Genomic DNA, 11,303 nt, shown 5'->3' with positions numbered 1-11,303 from the left:
GCCGCAGCCGCCTGGCCTCGGCCTCCTCGGGTGGCGCTCAGGCCGCCGCCGGGGCTGGTGCCCCGCCCGCGCGCGCCGAGCGCTGTCCGGACCCGCCTGCGTCGCCGGCCGGGGGCGGGGCCTGCGGGCTCGGGGCGGGGCCCGGGGCGGCACCTCGCGTCTAGGTCGCAGGCCCGGGCCGGCTGTGTCTTCTCTGCTCTCCCAGCCGCCGCTGCCGACCCCGCCGCCCGCCGCCCGCCGCCCGCCGGACTCACCGCGTGGCCGGTGAGTGCACCGCCGGGCACCGACGACCGGGAGAAGCTGCGCGCCTGGCGGCCCCGCAGGCTCCTACCGGGGGTAGACGAGTGCCCGGAGGCCCGGCGGGCCGAGGGTCCGCCGGGCGAGGGCAAGGCGCCTCCTTGGTCTCCGGACGGTCCTTGCGGCCCCCTCGGGCCGGGGGCTCCTCCCGAACACCCCACGCACTGCGCGAACACCGGTGCCCTCCTCTCCGCCGGTGCGAGTGGGCGGGCCGTGCGCCCCGCCTGGGCGTGGGGGTGGCGGCGGCGGTGACTTCATCGGGTGACGCGCGAATTCCTCACCGGCCGGGCGGGAGCCGAGCTGGGAGTCCCCCACCTTGGGGCGTGGGCCGCTGACAGGCCCGGCTGGGCTTCGGGAGCCGGGGGTGGGGCGGCCGTGTCCAGGGCCTCGGGAGCTATTTCTGGCTGGCCCTTCCCTGGGGGCTCACCTCCTCCGGGCACTCCCGGAAAGGCGGCCCGCTCCTCAGCCCTTCGCCCAAGGGCGGGCCGTGCGGGTGGAGCCTGTGCCTGGAAACAGCCTTCCCAGGACCCCGGACCCCGGGACAGTCCCAGGTCCGCCGGCGCGGGGGGTCTGCACTTTTTCTTCTTCCCGGGCGGCAGTTACTGCCGCTTGGTGGGGGAAGGGCCAGTTACAGGCCAGGTGCCAAGGCTCAGACTAAGGGGCTTGGAGGAGGCGTGCGGCCCCTCCCAGGATCGGACTGTCCAGAAATGTCTTCTGCCCTGCCCCGCCCTAGCCCAGGCCAAAATACCGGGCCTGGCCGCTCCCTTCTCCGCGGGCGGGGGGCGGGGCGGACGCGGCCAGCTCGCGGCCAGTACCTGGGTCAGCTACAAGGAGGGATGGTGGGATCCTGCCCATCCAGGTTGAGCCTGACCTGTGGCCTGTCCCTGGCCCTCTAGTGGAGCCTCTTCAGGCGGGAACTTCTGTCTACCTGCCCTACAGAGGAGCCATCCCACCAGCCAGGTGAGTGCTAGGCGCAGCAGCCAGAAGTCCAGCTCGGGGAGGTGCTGTGTCTGTCTGGAAACAGGGCCCCAGGGCTCCTCTGCCCTCTGTGTCTCCACCCCGCTCATGCAGACACCCAGAAAGGAGAGGGTGGGGTGGCTCTGGGGAGGGGCACAGGCTGGAGCGACACTTCCCCCTGGGTCGGTGTGGCTGTCCCCATTCAGGAAGGACCCCCAGGTCTGGGGGTGGCGCCTGCCAGCTCTGGCTGGAAGGCAGGCAGGCCGGCCCTTTATGAGGCCTAAGGGCCTTCTCCAAGGCCATAGGACTAAGTTAGAAAAGCACAGATCAGTCTACTCTTGAGCAGCTTCTGCCCCCCCCCACCCCCCCGCCCCAGCAGCCAGTAGGATCCTGCCACCCTGTGACGTGGGGCCCTGGGAATGTTTGGGGTGGGGTGGTGTGGGGGGCCTGTCTGAGCTCACCCGAGGTGCCTGCTGGGCCGTCCTACCTGGCTGCCTGCAGGGCTGAGTCAGCCCGTGGTGGTGGTTGGGGGTCCTCCATGCCTCTCCCAGTGCCCTGGGCGCTGGTCAGGGAAGCCGGGCCCCCCGGCTTCAGCTGGGCCGCGGGCACCACGTCCGCCCTTGCTGCGGTGATGGCGGGGGCTGCCGTGCAGCCCTCCCGGGAGGGGTCCTGGTTCCCACAGACGCTCCCAGAATCGTCACCCAGGCAGGCGGTTGGCTTGGCCCCAACCTGGTCTGGACACGTGTCCCCCGCTCCTCTCCCCGCTGGCGTTTGGCTGTCCTCCTGGGCAGCCTGTCCCCCACCCACCGGCCCCAGGATGGGCGAGTTTGGGGAGAAGTCGACAACATGTGGCACCGTCTGCCTCAAGTACCTGCTCTTCACCTTCAACTGCTGTTTCTGGGTGAGCAGTGGGCACCCCCTTCCCCGACCTCGGAGGAGCCTTGCCGGGGGTCCACGCCCGGGGCCGGATGTGCTGACCGGTGTGCACTGCCCGCAGCTGGCTGGTCTGGCCGTCATGGCCGTGGGCATCTGGACGCTGGCCCTCAAGAGCGACTACATCAGCCTGCTGGCCTCGGGCACCTATCTGGCCACAGCCTACATCCTGGTGGTGGCGGGCATTGTTGTTATGGTGACCGGGGCACTGGGCTGCTGTGCCACCTTCAAGGAGCGGAGGAACCTGCTGCGTCTGGTCAGCAGGGCTTGCCGCACCGAGGGTGGGGGTGGGGCTCCCTGCCAGGCTGCCCGGGGTTGGTTCTGGGTTAGGAGGGCTTAGAAGGGAATGATGGGTGAGACTGCAGGACAGACAGACTCTGCTGTGCTCACCTGGGAGGGGCTCCTTGCCCACCTGTGGGTCCTCGTATCCCAGCTGGGCCAGCAGAGGGAAGACACCTGAGGAGGAGCACTGGGAGGCCTGGGGGTCCCCCAGCCCTCACCTGCTGCCGGGGGCCCCCACTGTGTGGCCACTTGGCAGCTGAGGGCAGTGGCTGCGCTCTGTCACGCCTGGCGCTGGGCGTCCTCACGGAATGGGGGTGTCCGCGCCCCAGCCCACCTGACTGAGTCCCTGCGCCTCCCCCAGTACTTCGGCCTGCTCCTCATCATCTTTCTGCTGGAGATCATTGCCGGGGCCCTGGCCTACATCTACTACCAGCAGGTGAGGGCTGGGACAGGCCGTCTGAGGGCATGGGCATGCACTTAGGGACACGGACACCCACGCGCTGGGCCACACATGCACAGGCAGGGCATGCACGTGCAGGCCTGCCGTGTAGGGGCACACATGCGTGGGCTAGGAAGGACAAAGATGCACTAGGCTGCAGTGCGGAGCCTTGCGCCCTCAGGCCCTGGAGAGGGGGCGGGGCCACAGGTGGAGGGTGGGCCACAGGGACTGCCAGCCGGCCCTCCGCACCCAAGCTGCCTGCTTGGCTGAGGCAGGTGTCCAGGGAATCTGGAGTGCCTTCCCTGCCGCCGACCCTGCCCACGGCCATCTGGGTGACTCCCAGCCCCCTGGCCTACAACCACCCGTCTGAGCCAGCATCCAACGCCCATTCCCTGACCCCAGCCCTTCCCAGAGTCCTTCTGCATGCCCCCCCTCCCGGTCTACGCCCACTCCCACCCTGCCCCACCTCGGAGTCTTCGACCAAGGCTGCAGCTGTCCCTCCCTCACCCCAGCTGAACGCAGAACTCAAGGAGAACCTCAAGGACACCATGACCAGGCGGTACCACCAGCCGGGCCACGAGGGCGTGACCAGCGCTGTGGACAAGCTGCAGCAGGAGGTGGGTGGCTGGGAGGCGCAGGGCGGGGCCTCCCTGGACCTCTGCGGGAGCCCCGCCACAGGGCTGGGCCCGGGGCTCTGCCTGAGCTCTGTTTCTGCTGCAGTTCCACTGCTGCGGCAGCAACAACTCGCGAGACTGGCAGGACAGTGAGTGGATCCGCTCGGGCGAGGCGGGCGGGCGAGTGGTCCCTGACAGCTGCTGCAAGACTGTGGTGCCCGGCTGTGGGCGGCGGGACCACGCCTCCAACATCTACAAAGTGGAGGTAGGCCGGTGGGGCCTGCTGAGCGGCCTGGGATGCTGGGTGGCCCCGTCCCCGAGGCGACTGGAGGACTCGCCACCTTCAGCAGCCCCTCCACCCCTGCAGGGCGGCTGCATCACCAAGCTGGAGACCTTCATCCAGGAGCACCTGAGGATCATCGGGGCTGTGGGCCTGGGCATTGCCTGTGTACAGGTGTGTGTGTGTGTGGGGGTGCTGGGCATCGCCCGTGTGCAGGTGTGTGTGCATGGGGGGCTGTACCTCGCCCGTGTGCGGTGTGTGTGGGGGGCTGTACATCGCCCGTGTGCGGTGTGTGTGGGGGGCTGTACATCGCCCGTGTGCGGTGTGTGTGGGGGGCTGGCATCACCCGTGTGCGGTGTGTGTGGGGGGCTGGGCATCGCCCATGTGCAGGTGTGTGGTGGGGGCTGTACCTCGCCTGTGTGCGGTGTGTGGTGGGGGCTATACCTCGCCCGTGTGCTGTGTGTGTTGCGGGGGCTGTGCATCACCCTTGTGCAGGTGTGTGGGAGGAGCTGGGTATCGCCAGTGTACAGATGTGGTGTGCATGGGGGGCTGGGCATCACCCGTGTGCAGGTTTGTGGGGGGCTGGGCCTCGCCCGTGTGCCATGTGTGTCGCGGGCCGGGGCTGACGTGCTCTTGCTGGCCCTGTGCTCAGGTGTTCGGGATGCTCTTCACCTGCTGCCTGTACAAGAGCCTGAAGCTGGAGCACTACTGAGTGTGTCCACGGGCACCCGCCCTCCGTGCGCTGCAGCTTCTCACCATGCGTTGACTACTGACACTCCTGAGAGCCAGAGTGCTGCGGTCCAGGCGGCGACTCTGCCCCGTCCCCTACCGGGGAGACTGTTCTGCTGCCTGGACCCCCACTGTGCCATCACCGTGCCCTCCGGGAACCCCCAAGCCCAGAGGCAGCTTCAAGTGCCTTTAGCTACACACCAAAGTCCCAAGACCTAAGGTCAGCCCCACCTATCTGCTGGGCTGGGGGTTACCCCCTCCCACCACCGTCTCCTTTGGGCTGAGATCGTGGCCTTGGGGTGCTCCCTGAGGCCTGTGCCAGTTGGACAGAAATGGGCTGGTGCGGGGAGCTGGGCAGCAGCAGGTGAGGAGGCCCCAGGTGCCTCCCCCAGGCCCCCCGGGTACTGGGCCTCCTCCTCAACCAGGGAAGAGCCCTCCGGGCTGGGCCTCGGCCGCTCCCCCGCTGACCGCCGTCTGCAGCCTCGTACTGACTAGGTCACGCTGTCACACTCCCCCAGAGGCAGGACCCTGAGGGTTTATAGTCACTGCTGTAGTCCATGCGTAGGACTGCTCTTGCTACTTGATAGGTGCTCAATAAACATCTGTGGAATGGATGGCTGAGATGACTTCACTGACAGAGGTAGTTCTGGTCTCCAAGGGCTGTCACGTCGGCAGAGTGAACAGACCCACCCCCAGGGCCGCAAGAGGCGGACACGGGGCTCCATGGGACAGAGGCTGGGCCAGCTGCAGACAGGCCCCGCAGGAGCTCAGCTACTCCCTGGATGCAGGTCTGGTGATGCGGCAGAGCCCCGAGGGAGCGGGGCTGAGACCCCAGGGAGCGGGTGACTGGACCGCTTGCGGTTTCCAAAGGCCTGTCTGGCCACCGCACAGGGACCAGAGCGGGGGTCTTGGGAGCGAGTCAGGTGGGGTCTGGCAGGACGTCTGCCGGCAGGGCGGGGCCAGAGAAGGGTGCTGGGCCTGGTCTCTGCAGAGACCACCCATCAGACGCCTGGGCAGGTGGCCTCAGGAAGGCTGCCTCCCTCCTGCCCTGAGCTGCTGGAGGCACCAGGGCCTGCCTGAGCCCCGCCAAAGTGACAGCTTCTGGTTTGAAGCCTCAGCCTGAGCTGGACCGGGATGAGCTGCCCCCACCCCTGCCCCCGCCAGACAGCTCTCTAGTTGGTCTTCAGGGCAACGCACTTAACGCCTGGGCACCGAGAGCCCGTTCAGAACAGATGCCCAGGAGAGCTGCCTCGGGGCACCCCCCACCTACTGTGGGGTCTCGGGGCTGGCCACAGAGGCGCGTGCCCTCTGGAGCGGAGCTGCCTGCCTGCCTCGGGTGGAGCCTGCAAGCTTCTGGCGGCAGCACGCTCAGGACGCGCAGCTGTGACCACGGGGGCACGGCACGCGGAGCTCAGCAAGTCTGGTGCTTTAGATACTGGGGGAGGGGGTGGGAACCTCTGTTCTCGGCCGAAGGGCACCCAGCACAGCGCCGTGGGACGCCGGCGCTCCCACCTCAAGCACTCGTGACATCTGTGCCTTCTGTGGGGCCAAGCGCGCCCACAGAGGAAGGAAGCCCCGTGCCGAGCTCTGCTGTGTGGAAGGCCCACTCTCCTCCTGGGCCGTGAGGGCCTCGGGTACCTGCGAGTGGCCTCATGCACCAAGTAGAACCCAGGAACCGGCGGGGCAGCCCACAAAGCCAGACCAACTGTTAGGACCTCCTGGCAGTCCTCAGAAACATTTATTAGACAGTTCTTTCCAGAGAGAAAGACCCACGCCAACAGAGCCATGGGCGGGCGTGGCTTCCAGCGCCCCACACCCCAGGGGAACAAGCCGTGGGCGAGACACCGCCTGCCGCATCGCGGGGTCACTTCTCCAAGGGTGCGTAGTTGAGCAGCTTCTCGATCAGGTCCACGTGGGCAAGCAGCATGCGGCGGCAGCAGTAGCGCTTCAGGCCCAGTGCATCCAGGGCGTCACTGCAGGTGGGGAGAAACCGGGTTGCAGCCTGCTCCTCCTGGCAGACAGAGGGCCTCGCCCGGCGGAAGCAGCCCCCTCGCCCCTCCCAGAGATGCGGCCCCAGTCACCCTCAAAGCCTCCTGTGTGCGGGCACCAGCGTAGCACCCAGACCTGGCCTGGGGCATCTCGGGGCGGAGTCTGGGGCAGGCTGCCAGCCCCACGCCCAAGGTAAGAGGAACCCAAGTAAGAGGGTAGGTGTTGCAAGAGGACATCAGAGGACAGACACACTGAAACCATACACACAGAAAACTAGTCAATCTAATCACACTAGGACCACAGCCCTGTCTAACTCAATGAAGCTAAGCCATGCCGGTGGGGCAACCCAAGATGGTCAGGTCATGGTGGAGAGATCTGACAGAATGTGCTCCACTGGAGAAGGGAATGGCAAACCAGTATTCTTGCCTTGAGAACCCCATGAACAGTATAAAAAGGCAAAATGATAGGATACCGAAAGAGATACTCCCCAGGTCAGTAGGTGCCCAATATGCTACTGGAGATCAGTGGAGAAATAACTCCAGAAAGAATGAAGGGATGGAGCCAAAGCAAAAACAATACCCAGCTGTGGATGTGACTGGTGATAGAAGCAAGGTCCGATGCTATAAAGAGCAATACTGCATAGGAACCTAGAATGTCAGGTCCATGAATCAAGGCAAATTGGAAGCGGTCAAACAAGAGATGGTAAGAGTGTATGTCGACATTCTAGGAATCAGCGAACTCAAATGGACTGGAATGGGTGAATTAAACTCAGATGACCATTATATCTACTACTGCGGGCAGGAATCCCTCAGAAGAAATGGAGTGGCCATCATGGTCAACAAGAGTCCGAGATGCAGTACTTGGATGCAATCTCAAAAACGACAGAATGATCTCTATTTGTTTCCAAGGCAAACCATGCAATATCACAGTAATCCAAGTCTATGCCCCAACCAGTAACACTGAAGAAGCTCAAGTTGAACGGTTCTATGAAGACCTACAAGACCTTTTAGAATTAACACCCAAAAAAGATGTCCTTTTCATTACAGGGGACTGGAACGCAAAAGTAGGAAGTCAAGAAACACCTGAAGTTAACAGGCAAATTTGGCCTTGGAATACAGAATGAAGCAGGGCAAAGACTAATAGAGTTTTACCAAGAAAATGTACTGGTCATAACAAACACCCTCTCCCAACAACACAAGAGAAGACTATACATGGACATCACCAGATGGTCGACACCAAAATCAGATTAATTATATTCTTTGCAGCCAAAGATGGAGAAACTCTATACAATCAGCAAAAACAAGACCAGGAGCTGACTGTGGCTCAGATCATGAACTCCTTATTGCCAAATTCAGACTCAAATTGAAGAAAGTAGGGAAAACCAGTAGACCATTCAGGTATGACCTGAATCAAATCCCTTATGATTATACAGTGGAAGTGAGAAATAGATTTAAGGGCCTAGATCTGATAGATAGAGTGCCTGATGAACTATGGACTGAGGTTCATGACATTGTACAGGAGACAGGGATCAAGACCATCCCCATGGAAAAAAAATGCAAAAAAGCAAAATGGCGGGGAGGCCTTACAAATAGCTGTGAAAAGAAGAGAAGTGAAAAGCAAAGGAGAAAAGGAAAGATATAAACATCTGAATGCAGAGTTCCAAAGAACAGCAAAAAGAAATAAGAAAGCCTTCTTCAGCGATCAATGCAAAGAAATAGAGGAAAACAACAGAATGGGAAAGACTAGGGATCTCTTCGAGAAAATCAGAGATACCAAAGGAACATTTCATGCAAAGATGGGTTCGATAAAGGACAGAAATAGTATGGACCTAACAGAAGCAGAAGATATTAAGAAGAGATGGCAAGAATACACAGAAAAACTGTACAAAAAAGATCTTCAGGACCCAGATAATCACGATGGTGTGATCACTGACCTAGAGCCAGACATCCTGGAATGTGAAGTCAAGTGGGCCTTAGAAAGCATCACTACGAACAAAGCTAGTGGAGGTGATGGAATTCCAGTTGAGCTATTCCAAATTCTGAAAGATGATGCTGTCAAAGTGCTACACTCAATATGCCAGCAAATTTGGAAAACTCAGCAGTGGCCACAGGACTGGAAAAGGTCCGTTTTCATTCCAATCCCAAAGAAAGGCAATGCCAAAGAATGTTCAAACTACCGCACGATTGCACTCATCTCACACGCTAGTAAAGTAATGCTCAAAATTCTCCAAGCCAGGCTTCAGCAATACGTGAACCGTGAACTTCCTGATGTTCAAGCTGGTTTTAGAAAAGGCAGAGGAACCAGAGATCAAATTGCCAACATCCGCTGGATCATGGAAAAAGCAAGAGAGTTCCAGAAAAACATCTATTTCTGCTTTATTGACTATGCCAAAGCCTTTGACTGTGTGGATCACAATAAACTGTGGAAAATTCTGAAAGAGATGGGAATACCAGACCACCTGATCTGCCTCTTGGGAAATCTGTATGCAGGTCAGGAAGCAACAGTTAGAACTGGACATGGAACAACAGACTGGATCCAAAAAGAAGAAGGAGTACGTCAAGGCTGTATATTGTCACCCTGTTTATTTAACTTATATGCAGAGTACATCATGAGAAACGCTGGACTGGAAGAAAACACAAGCTGGAATCAAGATTTCCGGGAGAAATATCAATAACCTCAAATATGCAGATGACACCAGCCTTATGGCAGAAAGTGAAGACGAACTAAAAAGCCTCTTGACGAAGGTGAAAGTGGAGAGTGAAAAAATTGGCTTAAAGCTCAACATTCAGAAAAAGAAGATCATGGCATCCCGTCCCATCACTTTATGGGAAATAGATGGGGAAACAGTGGAAACAGTGTCAGACTTTATTTTTATGGGCTCCAAAATCAGTGCAGATGGTGACTGCAACCATGAAATTAAAAGACGCTTACTCCTTGGAAGGAAAGTTATGACCAACCTAGATAGCATGTTCAAAAGCAGAGACATTACTTTGCCAACAAAGATCTGTCTAGTCAAGGCTATGGTTTTTCCTGTGGTCATGTATGGATGTGAGAGTTGGACTGTGAAGAAAGCTGAGCACCGAAGAATTGATGCTTTTGAACTGTGGTGTTGGAGAAGACTCTTGAGAGTCCCTTGGAGCAAGGAGATCCAACCAGTCCATTCTGAAGGAGATCAGCCCTGCGATTTCTTTGGAAGGAATGATGCTGAAGCTGAAACTCCAGTACTTTGGCCACCTCATGCGAAGAGTTGACTCATTGGAAAAGACTCTGATGCTGGGAGGGATTGGGGGCAGGAGGAGAAGGGGACGACAGAGGATGAGATGGCTGGATGGCATCACTGACTCGATGGACGTGAGTCTGGGTGAACTCCGGGAGTTGGTGATGGACAGGGAGGCCTGGCGTGCTGCGATTCATGGGGTCGCAAAGAGTCAGACACGACTGAGTGACTGATCTGATCTGATCTGATCTGTCGTCATTCCAGCAGCCTCCCTGGAGCCTGGTGCAAATGCTAAGGCCGTCCGGTGCTTCCCAGTCCACCCAACCAGCTGCACTGAGAACCCCGCCTGGCTGGCATGCTCCAGGTCCCCGAGGTTCACATTTTGATAAAGATGGGGCTATCCACACAAGGACCAAAGTAAGGCTCATCTAGGGTAAACTCAGACAAGTAAGGCGGTAACTGCAGTGCCAAGGGGCAAACACGGAAGAGACCCCACAAAAGCCTTATGATGAGGGCTATGTGATCAGAAGCTTGTCCGATGTCCTAAAAAAGCCCGTGAGTCTGCAGGACACGGTTTGTTGTTCAGTCGCTCAGTCGTGTCCGTGACCCCATGGACCGCAGCACGATAAGCTCCTCTGTTCTCCACTATCTCTCAGAGTTGGCTTAAATTCCTGTCCATTGAGTTGATAATGCTACCTAACTATGTCCTCCTCTGCCGCTCCCTTCTCCTTTTCCCTGCAACCTTTCCCAGCATCAATGTCTTTGAGGACACAGGGATGGGCCTCGTAGCAGGGAGACCTTAGGGAGCTGATGAACAGAGGTGGCCAGGGGCCTATTTGCGGTGGAGGCGTGGAGCCAGGATACTCGAGTCCCCAGACACCAGCGCTTGACAACCAGCTCCCCTCCTCTGCCTGAACTGCGGGGTGGGAGACGCTTTCCTGAGAGCCGGTCTGCAGAACAGGGCTGGCAAAGGCTCGGGGAATAAAAGCCTTGCCAGGGTCACCTGGGATCTGATGAACGTCCCTTGCCCCTGACCTGGAGGCCGAGACCCCTGAGTGCCGCCTCAAGACCCCAACCCCTCAAGCCTGGATCCTCGACACCCGCCCGAGACGCCGACGCCGCAGGCCGGGCCCCCCACCCGCCACCCCGGGCCCCGCAGACCGGCGGCCGGGAGCGCGCCGCTCACCCCTCGGTGTACTCGGCCTGCAGCAGGCCCAGGTAGGCCTCCCACTTGTTGCCGACGATCTTGCCACACGTGAAGCAGCGAACAGGGATGATCATGGCGGCGGCGCGGGAGCCAGAAGCTTCGCGGTCCGGCGGCCCGACGCCCGGATCCCCCGGCGCTTCCGCCCCGGCGCGCCCATGGCGCGGGGGTGCCGGCCCGGCCCGTGCACCTCCCGCGGCCGCCCGGCGCCGCCGGCCTCCGCCTCCCGCCGCGACGGCGGCTCCTCCGCCCGGGCGCGGGTCCGGGGTCCAGGTCCGGGGTCCGGGGTCCAGGTCGGGGGCGGGTCCGCGGCGGGAGCCCCCCGCACGCGCCTTGGTACGTCCCGGCCTACGGCGTCCGCG

General features: G+C 60.5%; 2 protein-coding genes across 12 annotated transcripts; one reads left to right on the top strand and one right to left on the bottom strand.

The window, feature by feature from the left end:
* Nucleotides 1-150: 150 nt before the first annotated feature.
* CD151 (CD151 molecule (Raph blood group)) lies at nucleotides 151-5,145 on the top strand. Of its 11 annotated transcripts, none has more exons than XM_061407506.1 (9): nucleotides 151-264; nucleotides 1,194-1,257; nucleotides 2,046-2,155; nucleotides 2,252-2,443; nucleotides 2,831-2,905; nucleotides 3,421-3,525; nucleotides 3,629-3,787; nucleotides 3,890-3,976; nucleotides 4,455-5,145. In XM_061407506.1, exons 3-9 carry the CDS (start codon nucleotides 2,072-2,074, stop codon nucleotides 4,512-4,514), a joined length of 762 nt encoding a protein of 253 aa, XP_061263490.1. In that variant the 5' UTR covers nucleotides 151-264; nucleotides 1,194-1,257; nucleotides 2,046-2,071; the 3' UTR covers nucleotides 4,515-5,145. The 11 variants fall into 11 exon arrangements, with proteins under 11 accessions (XP_061263490.1, XP_061263493.1, XP_061263494.1 ...); XM_061407509.1 differs by having other exon boundaries at nucleotides 227-264; nucleotides 1,157-1,257; XM_061407510.1 differs by having other exon boundaries at nucleotides 227-264; nucleotides 1,157-1,257; nucleotides 1,937-2,155.
* A 1,105-nt stretch (nucleotides 5,146-6,250) lies between these two features.
* POLR2L (RNA polymerase II, I and III subunit L) lies at nucleotides 6,251-11,084 on the bottom strand. The gene is made up of 2 exons (XM_061407525.1): nucleotides 10,924-11,084; nucleotides 6,251-6,504 (listed from the first exon to the last, which is right to left on the bottom strand). The coding sequence occupies exons 1-2, from the start codon at nucleotides 11,016-11,018 to the stop codon at nucleotides 6,396-6,398; spliced, it is 204 nt and encodes a 67-aa protein (XP_061263509.1). The 5' UTR covers nucleotides 11,019-11,084; the 3' UTR covers nucleotides 6,251-6,395.
* Nucleotides 11,085-11,303: the final 219 nt, after the last annotated feature.

The sequence above is a fragment of the Bos javanicus genome, chromosome 29, assembly GCF_032452875.1.
Source record: "Bos javanicus breed banteng chromosome 29, ARS-OSU_banteng_1.0, whole genome shotgun sequence".
Taxonomy (NCBI): Eukaryota; Metazoa; Chordata; class Mammalia; order Artiodactyla; family Bovidae; genus Bos; species Bos javanicus.
This window is presented reverse-complemented; position numbering and strand designations above follow the sequence as displayed.